The sequence below is a fragment of the Periplaneta americana genome, chromosome 9 (assembly GCF_040183065.1).
Source record: "Periplaneta americana isolate PAMFEO1 chromosome 9, P.americana_PAMFEO1_priV1, whole genome shotgun sequence".
In the NCBI taxonomy this organism is placed as follows: Eukaryota; Metazoa; Arthropoda; class Insecta; order Blattodea; family Blattidae; genus Periplaneta; species Periplaneta americana.
This window is the reverse complement of record NC_091125.1, coordinates 64,580,768-64,597,996: the sequence shown is the minus strand read 5'-3', so window position 1 is coordinate 64,597,996 and position 17,229 is coordinate 64,580,768. Positions and strand designations below refer to the sequence as shown.

The following is a 17,229-nucleotide window of genomic DNA, read 5'->3' as shown; positions in this document are numbered from 1 at the left end:
ATGACACTATTCCTAATGAGTTCTGCATATAGAATGTTATGTCACCTCACAGAAACTGGGATGAGCTTCGCACTTGTAAAACACATTTTATCTTTTATTTGCATTATTATTATCGGCTTAAATGTGTTTGTTCCCTGCAACTGTTCTTTGTCACTTAGAAGTGTTATTACTGTTTTGTAAAAGCCAGACGTCTGTAGTATGTTTTATGCTCTCTATCTTTACTGTTTTTAAGTGAAGTTCGTGATCGATTTTGTTTTCTACTCTAGAGAATGAAATATGCTGCAACATGGGTGTGCTCGAAGAAATTCAAAGGGAGATTACGTCAGTTCACAGCGTCACTTATAGGTAAGAAAGAAAGCGTGCAAAATGTCACGTGCACTATATGTGGAACAGCCAAATTTTATATTACTACAAGTCTTTTCCTTCTTCTTCTTCTTCTTCTTCTTCTTCTTATTTTCCTTCCACAAAGAGTAGGCCTGTTGGCATCTTCCGTCTCAATGTGAATACGTATTGCTATTTTGTTTTTGATCTGTCTACATTTCTGTAGCCCTTTGGTTTATAGTTTAATATAATTTTTTGTAAGCAATCTTCATCCATTCTTAGTATAATATGTTCACATCATATTATCGTTCATGAACCTTTGTGTTGCGATTATGTTATACAGTCAACTTCTTATGTATGAGGATAAATGCAGGTACTCATCTTAAGAATTTCATTTCAGCTTATTATATTTTCTCGTCATTTAACCTATTCGTTTTCCAGTTTTCATACTCATAGTTGTGATAGGCACTGTCATCAGTTTTTAGAATTTTAATTTTTTACTTCGGAAAACGTATTATTTGTCTTTCTTGTGTTAAATTTTATATTACCTCGTTAACATGTTTCAGCCTGCTATCGGCTATCTTCAGAACTGGTTGTTACTGGTCTTGGCGCCTTTTGTTTGTGTTTCCTGTGGGGGTGTGTTTGTGTAGTGTAATGTGGAGTCAAAGAGTGTGTGTGTTCTGAAATTGAGTTGTGTGTTGAGAATTTCATTTAGATGTGTTTTTGTATGACTGTATATTTCGTTTTGTTCTAGTGTGTTTAGTTTCTGGCTTTTTGGTTGGATGTGTATATGTCTGTATTGATGTCTTTGTAGGTGTGGTTAGTATTTGTGATGTGTTCTGCATATGTGGAAGTGTTTTGTAATTTTGTTATGGTTGTGATGTGTTCTTTGTAACGTGTTTGAAATGATCTGCCTGTCTGTCCTATGTAGAAGTTGTTGCAGGTGTTGCATTTGAATTTGTATACGCCTGTATGGTTGTATTTGCTTGAGTGTTGAGATGTTTTTGTAGAGCAGTGATGTCAAAGCAAGCGCATTTTTCTGACCTTGACGTCGTGCCCGGGCAGCTAGTGCTAAGTATGGAAAGCGGAAGGGTTGTGTATATGAATAAGCAAGCTGTTGGATTAAGAAAACAGTGACGCACAAACTTCAAACGGAACGTGAAATTTTATGTCGTTATTTTTATATTGCTTCTTTCTGTTTAATATTATCTATATTGTCTGTAAAACAAAAGTACTAACACTGATTTCTTAATATTGCACTTGTGTTTTAAATCTTAATAACATAATAGAGAGTTAAGAAGGATATTCACTTAAATTCCATAGTAGTATAAGATTATACTGTATTAAGTGGATGAAACACATCATTCATAAAGAAAGTGATATTCCGAAGAAAGAGATTGAGTATGACATGATAAGTTAGAATTTATATTGATGGTATCTTTAGCCTTACAAAAGTAATCAATAAACTAATCAAAGCAATATTACAGTACAAAGCAAAGTTACCTAGGTACTGTATCTGTTTTAAGTGTAACTAATATTACTTAACAAAACTCTCATCGCATTATGCTTTTAAGGCAGGCATGTCAGAAATCAGACACTGAAAGTGCAGTGTATGTGCACGGAACGCCGGTCTGTGCAGATTGCGTCATTCACGTGTTGCTCTTTCCAGTTCTTAACGGGAGGGATGTACAAGAATCTATTCTGCACTTCTAGTATTCAATTAAATTAACATTTGGACATTATAAACATACTTAGCAGAAGGAAAAAACACAATTATTGTCAGTGTCTATATTTGACAATAATTGTAACACAAGAAACAATAGACTTACTCAGTTACAATTCACAAAGCAGTCGTTTGTAAAGAATCATTTATTTACATTATTTGTATACAGTATTTGAAGAAAATATAAATCTTGCAGTAATTTCGAAACAACAAAAAAACGAACACAGTATTTCATTTTACATAGTAGGTACTGATTATTTCAAAGTAATACTCTTTCATTGTTCCTCAAGCATTATTGGGACCATTGGTGCACAAATGTTAAAGAAAATATTTTACTACCAATTACATGCAATAGGACATTGTGAAGCTTTGACACTGGAATCATTTCCTTGTTGTATATTAATATAAATTCACATTATTATAAATAAATTGGATAAATTAAGCTTGAATTTAAATTTATATATATAGTTTATTTCGAAAACGTTGAGCAAATATCAGAAAGTTGGGAGCGTTACTGAATTGAGTTAAAAGAGTACTTCACAAGCTGTGAAGCGAGGACATTTTCTTTATGTCAGGTTTAAAGATTTATTAACTTAAGTATATTAAGATAATATAGTAACGTGAGATGGAAAATTCGCCATTATGTACTATTTTTTCGAGAAAATTTTTCGCTTTACAAATAGTTGCTTTCTTCCTTCCCTTACAACCTCAAGACCCTCACATGTATTCTTCACTCAATATTCTCATCACTTATCAGCTTATCAAATAAAAGTTGTAAGTCGTCTAACCATTGATGGCTGTGTTAGTACAGACTACAAAACAACATCATTGTCATGTTTGTCTTGCCGTGAGAGTACTAATTAAGAAATAAGAGCTGGCGAATATCATATTTTGAGAATTTTACTAATCTGATTTAAATTCTCACATCACTATTAGGTCCACATGATATGATGAAAGGCTTTCATTTTAAAATAATTACTGTTGGCTGAGGAAAACATCATAACATTACGTTATATGATTCGTGATTTCTCTTCTTCGTTATATCTGTGGACTCCTCACTTCATTTTCATAAAGCATTCACAATCACAGCTCAATGAGCACCCGTACTGATCTGTGTTACTGAAACCAAAGCTGTTCTGCTACTGCAGGTAATGTACAGCCCTGTTGCTTTCCCCTCCAAGCCGATTCACTCCCTTCAGGTAGGGGAATAGTAACTGCACATTGCACAGAGGCCAGTGCACAATGTGCGCGACTGCACAATGTGCAGGGTTTTGACATGCCTGTTTTAAGGTGATATTTGTGAGCAACTTCCTATCACCAGAATATTAAATTATTTTCTCGAAATCTGCTGAAGCTATAGAGCTGACATTTTTCCAACACATGGGCACGTATCTTTTGCTTATGATGTAACAGTAGTTGATTTGTTAATTCATTTCCTTACAAACAATTTCCATGCGAATATTTTCAAAATTTTCAATACACTGTCTTCAGTAATACGTATATACGGTATATTAGATTCACGAAAACATTCTGTAAGGCTACTAAATAAATAGGCCTATACCTGAAAATTTCACTTTTCTATACGAAAAGTTGAGAAAATATTTCTTTTGAATAAAAAAATCATACTTGTGAAAAATGAGCATTAAAATTAAAACTTACATTCTTATAATGCACTTATACTTCTCAGGCAAATCTAAAAATTAACATGGATAATAAGTTCTCTTCCCTTTATCTACTGAATCAGTGCTGCCATCCCTGAATATAGCTCGACCAAGCGGCATATACCACCTCTTTCGTCTGTCTCTTTCCTTTCCGCTGTAAAGCGCTCAGGCTCTCCTGGGCTCTAAAGCGCGCGCTTGCTCCTGTGGGCATCAATTGACATGCCTGTTGTAGAGTATTATTGTTCTGTATGCGATGTTGTTATTTTTTAGTTGTTAATGTGTTCCTTGTTATTATTCCACTCACTTTCCTGAATTTAAGTTACCGAGCTTTATATTCAAATAATCTTGAACAATAGATTAAAACTGAGATAAATAAAATCTAACACTACGTAAATTATTTAATAATTTGCATGAATGAATAACTATTTTACAACATACCATGTTTTTACTTATAAAAACCGGTTGAGCATTTAAAATTTTATATGCCCATTATATATTTGATGTTATTAATTCCTCTTTGTAATCGAGTTTCCATTTCGTCAAAGATAACCTGATCATTAGGAAATACTAGAGTTTTCAAAAAGTTTTTATTTAATAAAATTCCTTCCATGAAACCACTATTTTTCCACTTCTTAGTACAATGAATACACTAAATAGTGTTGACAATAAGGGACATCTCTACTTAAGGTCTTGATTTGTTTCTTCCATTTTCTTTGTAATGCTTATACCATTGTCAATTTTTATTTTTGTGTTCTTACACACTCTCTGAATAACCTTTCTCATATTTGCGGTATATCGTTTATAGGCCATAATTTATTCTGGAAAACTCTATCATAAACTTTCTCAAAAAGTTAGAATATAATAGAGGTTGACAGATTTAAATCTATACATTTTTATTAATTGCCCCAGTACAAATGCAATCTGGAGACTATCTCACTTTTCTAAGTTCTCATTCTATTTCTTAAGAGGGAACATATCTGTAAGCAATTTTAAGTACAAAAAATTGGTGAAATTCAATATATATTTTTTTCATTCTCCTGGAGCTACAGTTTATGAAGGGCCCAATATTTTTTCAGCAATGAATAAATCTGTATCCTTAAAATTTCATGTGCTCAATATACGCCATTTCTGCAATCGTATACTGTTTTCAAAGTTAGTGTAACTGTTATCGTTACGCGTAATTAGCAATTCAAATGGGAGCTGTATTTTGTGCATTGAAATGTCGTTCCCCTAACAATTTCCACAAATATAAATGTATTTATGAGTGATTCTTTTAAATATTTTTATTCTTGAATATCATATGAAAACTATGGCCTAGAACATTTTTAAATATCTTTATGATAAATATTTTTTATTTTAATCAATTTATTTCTTTTACTTTTATTGTGTTTTATTTTATTTTATTGGGTCAACTACCGGGGTTAAACAAACAGTTTTAGGTAGGTTTGTTCACAAGTATAAAATACAACTCCACACAGATTTTCACTACAATATCTTAAAAATTTCTTTTCAGTCATCAGGGAAACCGTTTTAATAAACAAAAGTTATGGGCGCCATTTTGTATTTGAATTCTAAAAACTCGTAATGGTAATAGTTTCACTAAATCTGAAAATACTTCAGAATTGCAAAAGTAGTGGATAATCAGCATATAATATTTCAAGGCTTATTCATTGCTGAGAAAAAAATTATTGAATTTCACCAATATTTCAGTCTGTAAAAGTAGCCTACTTAAAGGCATAGAGTATGTCTTCGTTTATCTATCCAAATGTGATATATTTGGTTGTGTGTCAACTCATCTGGAGAAGTCCAAGTATATTTATTTATATCCTCATGGGGGAATGTTGCGCTTTTGATAATTAAATTTTTTGATGTCGCAAATTTGACTAACCTAACTTCATTGTCATTACTAATTACGCGTAGGCTCTCTTTTCCAATAGTCGGTATAAAATATTCTCCTGTCCTACTTTAGCGTTAAAATCTCCCAATAAAATTTTCATGTGATATCTAGATAACTGATCAAAAGTTACACACGTTATCTGCATGTTTAAAATATTTGTTTTCAATTTTTCGTTCTAATAATAAATCTTACAATGTTACGGCAAATCTTTTGTATATGTATAATTAACGCCCACCTTTCTTCCCATTACAAACCCAATAAACGTAAATATAGATCGAACAATTTCGTAGAAAAAGTTAGTGGGTTCGAAGTCACAGTGATGATACCAATTTTTAATGATCCAACCATGAAGAAACATGTTATTAGGCATTAAACATTACATCTGAACATAAGCGACAGGTTGTTGCTATTGTTACGCCTAATTAAAGATCGTGAATAATTCCCAGAATGTGTAATACTTTGGTATTAAAATAATATTGCAAGCATAAGAAGAAATTTCACATACAGAAAATAGTAGTCATAAATGAAATAAAATAATATTGCAAGCATAATTATTTATTTCCTTTGCAATTAAGAAGAAATTTCACATACAGAAAATAGTAGTCATAAATGAAATTCCTAAGAGCAGTGGAGAGCCACAGATTGCTAAAAAAAAGAAAGGAAATGAAAGGAAAAGAAAGGGAATAAAGACATGATCATCATCGTCATTAAGAATTATGTACTTTTCGTATGCTCTGTCTCCAACTTGTTTATGCTATCTTTTTTGAGGTCGACCAACACTTCTTTCAAATTTACAATTATACTAGAAAGCGACTTTTTTCAGGTGTCTGACATTCACTGGATATAATATTTCCAATTAGGTCTGATTCTATATTTTCAATTACATTTACAATAGATTCCATATTTAATTCTTGTCTTACGTCATTTCTCCTCCGTTTCAGTAGTATGCAACCCATTACATATTGGAAAAGTCTCATTTCTAATTATTATTCAATTCGTCTTAGTTGGTCTGACGTTAAACACATAAAGACAAAAGAAAGGAATTACCAATGGACTAACTTAATACAAAAATCGAGCATATAGAACACATTGGACACAAAATGTAACAAGGTTGAACAATACGTGACCAAGAACAATTCCATACTACATGCCAACTGACAGGAGACATTCGGGAAGATCGTTGAAAATATGGGCAGACTAATAAATTATTGATAAAGTACGGTGTCGAAACGAATTCAGAAGGAACCCAACCCTGACTATAATGATGATGATGATGATGATGATGATGATGATGATGATTAAATAGAACTCCATGTCCCGGCTTAAGTTTTTATAATTTGCATTTAGAACTACACCTAGAATAAAGCCTGAAATTCTGTTTCTTTTGTTGCAGTCAACATCATGAACGTCGCCCATGGTGTTGTGATGGGATGGCCTTCTCCAAGTCTTCCTATTCTACGATCAAACAAAGAACTATTTGGAGCACTTAGTGACGATCAGGAATCATGGATAGGATCTCTACCTTTTCTCGCAGCATTACTATCTTCACCATTTTTCAGCTACGTCAATCAAAACATGGGACGTAAAACGGCAGGGTATATCAGCGCAGTACCAAATATCATCGGATGGTTACTAGTCATTTTTGGGAACTCTGCAACGCTGCTCTCCATTGGAAGGTTCATAATGGGACTTGGCCTATCTGGAATGAACATATTCATAACTTTATACATAGGAGAAGTGTCTGAGGACTCTATAAGGGGAGCTCTCGGCGTTTTGAGAGGATTAGGTCTGGACCTTGGCTTTCTTATTATATTTGTCGTGGGATCCTACTTGTCCATTCAAAACACTGCAATCATAAGTATTTCCCTTCCTGTGCTCTTTATACTGACATATCTATGGCTGCCAGAGTCACCGATGTATTTGCTGGGAAAAAAGGATGACAAGAAGGCACTCGAATCCTATTTATGGATGCGCGGAGGTGATACGCAAGTTGCTGAAGAAGAACTGTCGAAGTTGAGTGCAGTTATGGCTGAAAATTCAGCAAAGGAGCAAAAGTTAACGATGAAAGAACTTTTATCGGTTCGTGGTACTAGGAAAGCCTTATTAATAGGTATAGTGTTAGCAGTATGTCAACAGTTCTCTGGATTGAACCCTATGTACAGTTACTGTGCAGTCATATTTGAAACAATAGGTGGCCATTTCACTCCGGAAATTTCATCTTTTATTGTAAGTGCGGTTGGCATCTTGGGCTCGTTCTTTTGCTTCTTCTTTTCTGACAAACTGGGAAGAAGAGTACTTCTCATAAGCACGTACTCGCTCCAAGGCATCTGTCTCTGTATTCTAGGTGCATACATGTACATGAGAGATATTGGTATGGACGTCTCGGAATTCGGAGTACTACCGGTTGTGACCATATCATTTTATTCTTTCTTTGTTGTGGTCGGTCCTTGCAATATGTATTACGTAGTTCTGTCAGAAATATTCCGCCCTGAAGCTAGAGGTATCACGATGGGGTTTACTAACACTTTGTTGTGGTTTCTGGCATTCATCATTCTTAAGTTTTACTCAACACTAGTCAGTCTCTTGGGCGTTCATGGTTCCTTTTGGTTTTTTGCTGCATTTTCTTTCATAGGAGCCTTATTTGTATTCATTGTGTTGCCTGAGACAAAGAATAGGAGTCTAGAGTCTATTTTAATAGAATTAAACGGTTTGAAGGAGTAAAAATACTTAACTAATTATAATATTATATATATATATATATATATATATATATATATATATATTTTTGTTTGTTTGAATCTGTGGAAATATCCAAATTTGTGAGCCAATATAAATACCATTAGAACGTGTAAAAATTTAAAATAATACTTTTATAAACCTAAAAATGAATGTAAATTATTTTTAAAATTTATTGGTGCCTACACGGTACAAATTTCAAGCTGAACATTTGTATATTTTATTGAATATGGGATTGGCCAATTTCTTGATTATGTGAATGACTTATTTAGAAATTTATCTTTCAACAATCTGTTTACCGACATGATGGCTTGCTGGTTCACAGGCTAATATAGCAACAGAGGTACACAGGCAGATATTCTGACTGCACTGATAGGGTTAGCCGATCTGACTGACTGACCACAGACCGACAGATCGACAGGATTAATAGGTGTACCTACCACTTGGTTGATCTACTGGCAGATGACTGTATTGACTAACCGATTAACTGACCGGATTGTATTTAAGTGACCGACAAGTCAATTCATTGGTTTCGCTCATCTACTGATAAGGAAGCATTTGATCGATCGACAAACTGGTTACATCGAATTGACTAATCAACCAATCTACTGGATTGACTAACCGAGCCAATACACTGACCAACTTGACTGACCAATTAACCGACAAGACTGATCAACTGATTAATCGAGTGGAGTGACCCAGAAATTTTCCGACAAACTGGATTGAGCAACTGAGCAATCAACTGCATTGATCGCTCGACCATTCGACCGATCGACCTATGACCCGACGACCGGACCAACTGACAGCCTGATGAATTCTGAAGATTCACCAACTACTTGCCGAAATATTCAAAGGACCGGATTGTCCACTTGACCGACCGAATTTATAGTTTCAATGACTGGGTTGAACGGCTGATTGATTACCTGGCGTGATGAACTATCTAAGTAACCGAACTATCGACGGAACCAACTGATGGACTTACGTACTGCTTGGATTGAAATAAATCTTCCATTAAATGTAGGTTATATACAGTATGTTCACAACAGTAAGAACAGAAGAGGGTATAGCTACCCCCTTTACACTTCATGAAGGCGCAGTGGGCATGGAGGTAGAGCTTCAAGTTTTAATTAACTAAGATTTGAATGAGGTGGTGCGGCGAACGCTCCGAACACGTTTTAGTCCCGGGAGAGGCACGGTATGCGCTTTACGTTCTTATTTATTATCTTAATGTTGTCTATAATCTGATATCTTCTTCTACCCCGAACTCTTCTCCCGTTCACCATTCCTTCCAGTGCATCATTCAGTAGGCAGTTTCTTCTCAGTCAGTGAACCAACCAATTCCTTTTTCTCTTCTTGATCAGTTTCAGTATCATTCTTACTCCACCCATTCTTTCCAACACAGCTTCATTTCTTACTCTCTCTGTCCACTTCACACGTTCCATTCTTCTCCATATCCTCATTTCAAATGCTTCTATTCGCTTCGTCGTAATGTCCATGAATTCAAGATACGTACACAATGTTTATGTTTTGCTTAGATTAAACCGCATTTGTAAATCTTTTTCATCCATTATATTAAAATAATCTTCTTTTTCGAAAATTATCCTCGCCCGTCTTTGTGAGAAATCATTTTCAAATATCAAGTTAATCACTGTCCTCGCCATGATGGAAATTATTATCGTTAATGCAGGAATAATAATTATTTGAATGACCAAATATTGACCAATTAACTTAAATGAAGTTTAATGAGAACTTAAAGTCAAAATTGTGTTGGTGAAATGAATTGTTCCTTTGAGTGTCAATTAAAAATATTTTAAGTGACAGTTAAAGTTAAATAAGCCGATTTCACCAACATGTTACTAATCCACAATTAAGTAACTGTAATTTAACTTATATCAAATCGTATTTAATTCCTTTGCATTTCACCAAGCTAATACGCATTTAAAATAAATGCCAATTAATTTAATTCCCAATTAAGACATCACGGCCTTCGGAATCATTGTAAAGTCGTAAATTCGAAGGCCATGTGCCCTATTAATGCAAGCAGTGACCTATAATATAGTGAATTCATTTGTTATTTACAACAAAATGTCGTCATAAATAGAGGTAACTTCAAATCGCAATAAAATCATCGAAAATAAAAAGACGGATGGGTAGATTTTAGAAGAAAAGAATAATAATAATTATTATAATTTTAATAGTTGTATCATATATAATAATTGCAATAAAGGTTGCAAATAAGTAGAAAGAGATTTCAATGCAAGAAAATCTCATACCAGTGTCTTCAGCAATATTGAAGACAAAACGATATATTACGAAAGTAAATGCAAGGAAATGTCATGTAAAAGCAAAATGGAAAGACTTTACGTTTTCGCACTATTCCACTGTCTTCAAATGTGATATTATGCCTAGATGATAAATATGTTATTTATATTAATTTAATTGCTTTATTTTAGGCAATCGAAGATTGATTAAACGTTTCTTCAATAAATGTATTATTTAAATAACATTATTAAGTACATAACTATCAGTTGGAAATTCTAAATTACCTTCTGTACTATTCAAAATATACAATGATTATGTCTTGCTTAGTCTAAACAGCATTTGCAAATCTTTTTCATCCATTATATTAAAGGCCATCTTTGTCCTCTCCATGATGAAAATTATTGTCGTTAATGAAGGATTAATTACTTAAATGATCAAATATTGACCAACTAACTTAAATGAGGTTTAACGAGAACTTAAAGCCCAATGTGTTTCGGTGAAATGCATTGTCCATTTAAGTGTCAATTAAAAAGACTTTAAGCAACAATTATTAAAGTTAAATAAGCTTGACGAAATCGGCCCTTAGTCTCCAAACTGATTTGTTTGCCTGTTGCACCTGTCATCATTAATAAATGACAGTCGGAATGTGAAAGGCGCCAACGGACGGAACCATAAGAGTCACGCGACCTTGAAGCAGGTAGAGTTGTAATATATCAGAGTGGTGGTAAATTGCACTGGTACTCAAACTTCCTGTATGTAAACTGTACTGATTGTGCAAGTGGTAAATTGCACTTCTTCTCTTTTTATTAAGCTTTACCCAACATTTTTGCCCGGTTTGTACACATTCGACAATCGATACATCGCCTTGCTTGAATTTGATAGGGTTTGTTTTCACTGACTCCTTCATGACGTTGGCTTTTGCTGCGTATTGAAACTGATGTTTGTTTTTGAACAGACTCCAGTCACTTTAGTTATGTGTACTCTAACGGTTGGAATGCCTGTTGCTACTCTTGCTACCAGTGAGCGAGGAAGAAAGTTACTCAATATTGACTCAATTTAAAATTTTACAAAGATAGTGAACTTAAATCTGGTGAAGTGAAGTGGAGATGTATACTCCGAAAGCGTAATGCGAAAATATATATGATAGGAAACAATAAATTTCGGCTGGTGTATGGGACCGGTACCCACCCAGCATAGTGATTAATTTGGGAAGCTAAGATAAGCAACAAAATTCGTTCCCGCGACCAGCTACAACGGCTGGGGGATCATCGTGCTAACCACACGATAACTCTGTACTGGCTGGATGATTATTCACCTCTGCTGACATGCAAACATTCTCATGGGGGCAGATAAAAAACTTATTTCTTTTCCTTCCGCCTTGTTATTAATGTCAGAACAAGTGTTTATACAAATTATGGCCACTCGAGCGCAATTACGAGGGTCCCACAGATTGTAAGTTTCCCTGTGACCGTTTACAGAGAGAAAACACAATATGATAGAAAGATTTATTGGAACAGATACAGCAATTGCTGAGCTATTATTCAATGTATTTTCCACCGGAAATACATTTTTCATACCGTGGAATCAACTTTGAATCCCTGTGTCATAGAATCTGCCTCCTCGGTTCGGAACCAGTTGTGACAGCCGTCTGCACCTCTTTGACCCCATGGTATGAGAAATGTCTCATTTCGGGTGGGCAATATGTTGGAAAATTACTGTATCTGTTCCAATAAATCTTTACATGAATTTGTATTTTCTTTCTGTAAACGGCCCCAGGAAAACTTACTTTCTGGGGGGCCCTCGTAATTGCATTCGAGTGGCCAAAATTTTTATAAGCACATGTTTTGACATTATTAACATGGCGGAAGAAAAAAAATAACTTTTTTAAATGCTCACATGAGAATGTTTGCTTGTGAGACATGTGGACGTGAGGCCTGCAATAGGTTGGTCGGTTTTGCCGTTTATGGGCACATCGCGTCCAAGACACTCAATAATAATCATATCAACCACTCATATATAAAAATAACACAATTAGAACATTTAAAAAATAAAAAAAATAAAATGGTTTTAGCAAACTTGTACCAATGGCTTTCCTAAAATGTGGTTTGATAATGAAAACTTAGGCTATGAACTAAAAATTTGCAAAATTCATTTCCAAAACATAAAGGGATTAACATAAATCATTATCATGATAATCATAATCGTAATTATTATATAACCAATATAATCATTATCATCAAATACTAAGTACTTTCTTGGCGATTTACAGTCATCATCACGGATATTTTCATCTGTCTCGAGCATATGCAGATGTAAAAAAAAAAGTGGGGGGGGGGGTTGACGTTATGTAGACTAGTATTTACCAAAATAAGAACTGTGACAGTGGATTCATAGGATTCTAGGAATGGCGGGAAACGTTTATATCCGCGGTTGGATGTTATTGTGATATTTAAATTTTTAAGGAATTATTTCTTATTTATAAGAACTGTGAACATGATTAAGAATAAAATAAATGTAATGTAATTTATGTGTCATGTTATTTATCGTAATTTGTTCTTTATTTGTTTATTAAATATATATCGTACAAGGCTTTCATTTCAAAGTTCTCAGTCTAAATGAATATTTATTTCATTTCAATTTAATTTTAAAAACGTTAATTTAGATAATAAGGAAGAAGTTCAAAACCATTTTAATTGCATTTTAGGTTTCAGCCCCTTATCCCCTTTGAAATTTTAAATGACACATCTATATTTTGATACTTAAATTTGAAAGAATATTCAAGTGTTGATGCATCTCATTAATATGTTTAATACCTTTTGTGTTCTATCGTCGCCCGGCAACCTGGACGGGAGCGACGGACATAGCGTCCGTCATTTTTGTCCATTAGATCAGATTCGCAATAAAAGGTTCATGCGAAAAGATCCATACCTAAAGGTAATTTTGTCCTAATGGTCCATATATTAAAAACGTTCATGTCAAAATGATCAGTGCGCTTAAAGGTCCAAATATTATAAACTTTCATGTACAAGACAAAATAAAAAAAATTACATCTTCAATTAAATGTATATATCAATGGGGGCCCGAGGGGAACCTGTAAAGCGGAAGGGCCTTAGGGTATGCATAAAATTCCATCCCTGATAGTACAATGGACCCACTCAAGCGGTCTACGTGTGATAGCAGTCCTAAGGGGGGACTAGTATAGTATAGGCCTATGCTTTGTGCACGAGTTATTGAAGCCAAAATCCGCGATTCTCTAAACAAGCAGAAAACAAAAGAAGAGGTGTGCGTATGGAAGTAGTCGGAGCTTAACTCATGAGACTTCAGATAATCCTTTTAACAGGATTTTTTTTTTTTTTTTTTTTTTTTTTTTTTGTAGGGGACAAGATTTTTAAGGTAAGGCTTTATGGATATGTCATGTGGCGGATTACTTCCCTATTTCCTCTGAAATTCCTCCATTCCGTAAACCAGCGGTGCATATTCAGAAGGTGCGCAGAAGGTAGATTATTCGCCAGTCGCTCTCTTATCGCTTTAAGGGAGCGTTAAAGTTGGATATGTTCAACTTTTTGAAAATTAGTCGCTAGCGAACAAAAGAAGCAGCGTCTTTTAGAAGTTTTTGCCAGCGAATGGGCTAGCGACTAAAGACGCTTGTTCAAAGCGAATAAAACAAGGAGGATGGCAGACAGTTTCAACACTTTACAGAGAGGCCAGCAGAAAAGGGTGGGATAAATCGAGATGCGACATAACCACTCGGTCGGACTGTAGCTGTAGTAGCCGAACTAACAGTAATAGCCTAATGAAAATAGGCATAGTAGTAGTAGTAGTAGTAGTAGTAGTAGTAGTAGTAGTAGTATACTACTACTACTACTACTACTACTACTATTATTATTATTATTATTATTATTATCATTTTTATTATTATTATTATTATTATTATTATTATTATTATTATTATTATTGTCAGTTATCAATATCAACATTGCTATCTCTGTTTTCTTTCTTTTTGTTGTATTAGCTCGATGAGAGCTCTATAGTGTTCTTTTGACTCTGCTGACCCTCTAAAGGGGTTTAACTTAATTTGTATCATTTTCATCAGTGTTTGTATTTCTTTTTTGTATTTATATGTGCTATCTGGTAGGATGGAAGAGAAGGCCTTATGGCCTTAATCCTGTCAGATTAAATAAATTATTATTAGTAGTAGTAGTAGTGGTGGTGGTGGTAGTAGTAGTAGTAGTAGTAGTAGTAGTAGTAGTAGTAGTAGTAGTAGTAGTAGTTCGTAGCAATATTTAGAATAGTAACAATAGAGGTAGTATTAGTACTGACAATAGTAATAATAGAAACGATAGCAATAGTTTCAATGGAAATAGTGGTGGTAGATTGAGGGGAGAAAATCATATTTAATCAACAAGATAAAACGAAAGAAAGATGAAATGTTACGTCACAACGAAATTTATCTTTATGGTTCAATGTCAAATAATCCTCCTCATACATCATGGAAGTTACTTTACATTAGCCTTAGATAGTGACAAGCATAATATTAAAGCTGAATTATGCGAAAGTTACATAGGCGCTACTGCATGAAGGTCGACGAGGATTTCCTGAGTAGACAATGATTAAAATAGTTATTTGAGATTTTCTATTGTAGAGACAGACGAAATCGGAGATATCAGAGTTCCAATCTCACTTCCTTCGAATACGAAACTGCTGCTAGTTCGGCAGTTATAAAGGGTCAATCTTCTCATCCTGCGGATTTGTAACTAGGCAAACCTGCATTTTACAGACAATGCGAAATGCAGGTGCTCATATGCATTCACCAGTCCGTCCGATAAGGCTACGATGTTGACCTATGTTAATGTGCTGTGATAGCGCAACAGTTAACACGCTGGATTGTCCCGGTGCAGGTCCGGGTTCAAGTCAGGGCTCTGGATACATGCTTTGTTTTCATAATCTACATGTGTTTCGAGAACGTTTTAGAAAAGCATGTTTTCTGTCCGAATGCGTAGAACATTCTAATCATTGAATTTGCCTATAAATAAGTGGTTCCAGCAGCTCGTGCTCAGTGCGGTACGTAGCCGTCAATTCAGCCGAAAGTTACACGACGCAGGGGACTGTGTTTACGGTATAGTCTGTAAAACGCAGGTACTGCATAACTTCTCAATCTGTAGGATGAGAAGATTCACCCGGTATAATATATTGTAATTCAATATTTAAAAGAATAAAGATATCTATTTTCTTCGTCTTCACCCTCATGGCACCTCTGAGGTAGCTGAGTGGTCAGACCTCCAGTCTGTCATGCAGGAGGCCCGGGTTCGAGTCCCGGTCAGGTACGGGATTTTTCATTGAAAAATCCATAGTGATAATTGTGGCGGATAAGATCGCAGTTTGGGTTTTTCTCGAGGTTCTCCTGTTTTTGCCCATATTAGGCACCTATATCTTTCTTTCACTATTTCTCCATTTTGTCATCATTTCATAGCATTCCCGGAATGCCGGCTGGCGACGCACGGAGGGGGCTGGCCTAGGGATGAGAAGGATTGCCTACTCGAAACCTGGGTACGCAGCGAACCTTAGTATAGTCAGCCGGTGTGAGTTTGGGAATGCGCCTAGCTTGAGGGTTAGCGCAATAGATTGTAACAGGTCGCAGTGCTGCCCCATAGTAAATTTATTCAAATTCAGCGAATTTATTCAAATTCAAATTCAAATTCAAATTTATTTACAATTTACATTTGAATTGAATAGATATGAATAGATACCCGAAATGAGCATAATGCTCGTGCTCGGGTACAGTCCAGTAGTCTACATAAATTTTACAGGGTTCAAATAATAATGCTGATGATATAAATAATAGTAACAATAATAATAATAATAATAATAATAATAATAATAATAATAATAATAATAATAGAATAATCGTGACAGAAATGATACAAAGATTGTAATAGAAAATAATTCATTAATAATAATAATAATAATAATAATAATAATAATGATAGTGATAAAACAAAAATATTTACAATAATAAATAAATACTAAGACGGATAAAATAAAATATAAAACCACTAGCGAGAGTTAACACAACTTAAATAAGCATATAATAACCGGAAAAAATGCCAAACTCGAAAATCAACAGAAAAGTTCGTTATATCGCAGACGACAGCAACCGCCGTATTGACATTGTGTTGTGCATTAATGGTAGTAGTGGGGAGCTGAAAGTCTACGTAACTGCCGTTCTCTTCCAATCTTCCTGTAAAATCATGGGAAGTTAATGCTGAAAAAACAAAATGTCTACGAGTCAAACTGTTCATTATTACCAGGATAAATACAAATAATACTGAAATATATTAATCGAGTTTCAGTTATAGATCTCTCCTTTTGTGCAAGAGGTATCATATCAAAATATTTTATTAATGGCGGGGAAAATATAAATTTCAATAACTTTCTAGTGACAAGATATAGTGACAAGTACAATCAAGTGTCTCCCTCCCGTAAATTCCATTCATTCCAACCCTTATGGCACCTCTATGTATTGTCAAATAGGAACGATGAAGCTGCAGGGACGTTATGCTGACAACTCACTTCGTACAAATGTTGAATGATCAGAACTTCAACTTTTGGTTAGAATTTTGTCATCATCT

General features: G+C 34.5%; 1 protein-coding gene across 1 annotated transcript; it reads left to right on the top strand.

The window, feature by feature from the left end:
* Positions 1-175: 175 nt before the first annotated feature.
* LOC138706027 (facilitated trehalose transporter Tret1-2 homolog) lies at positions 176-13,123 on the top strand. The gene is made up of 2 exons (XM_069834921.1): positions 176-345; positions 6,996-13,123. The coding sequence occupies exons 1-2, from the start codon at positions 270-272 to the stop codon at positions 8,321-8,323; spliced, it is 1,404 nt and encodes a 467-aa protein (XP_069691022.1). The 5' UTR covers positions 176-269; the 3' UTR covers positions 8,324-13,123.
* The last annotated feature ends 4,106 nt before the right edge of the window (positions 13,124-17,229 follow it).

What these genes read in the sequence shown, in the direction of transcription:
- LOC138706027 (XM_069834921.1), top strand. Translation starts at nt 270, where the DNA reads ATGAAATATGCTGCAACATGGGTGTGCTCGAAGAAATTCAAAGGGAGA. An exon ending in GTTCACAGCGTCACTTATAG is followed by an intron (nt 346 to 6,995) that starts GTAAGAAAGAAA and finishes CTTTTGTTGCAG; the next exon opens with TCAACATCATGAACGTCGCC.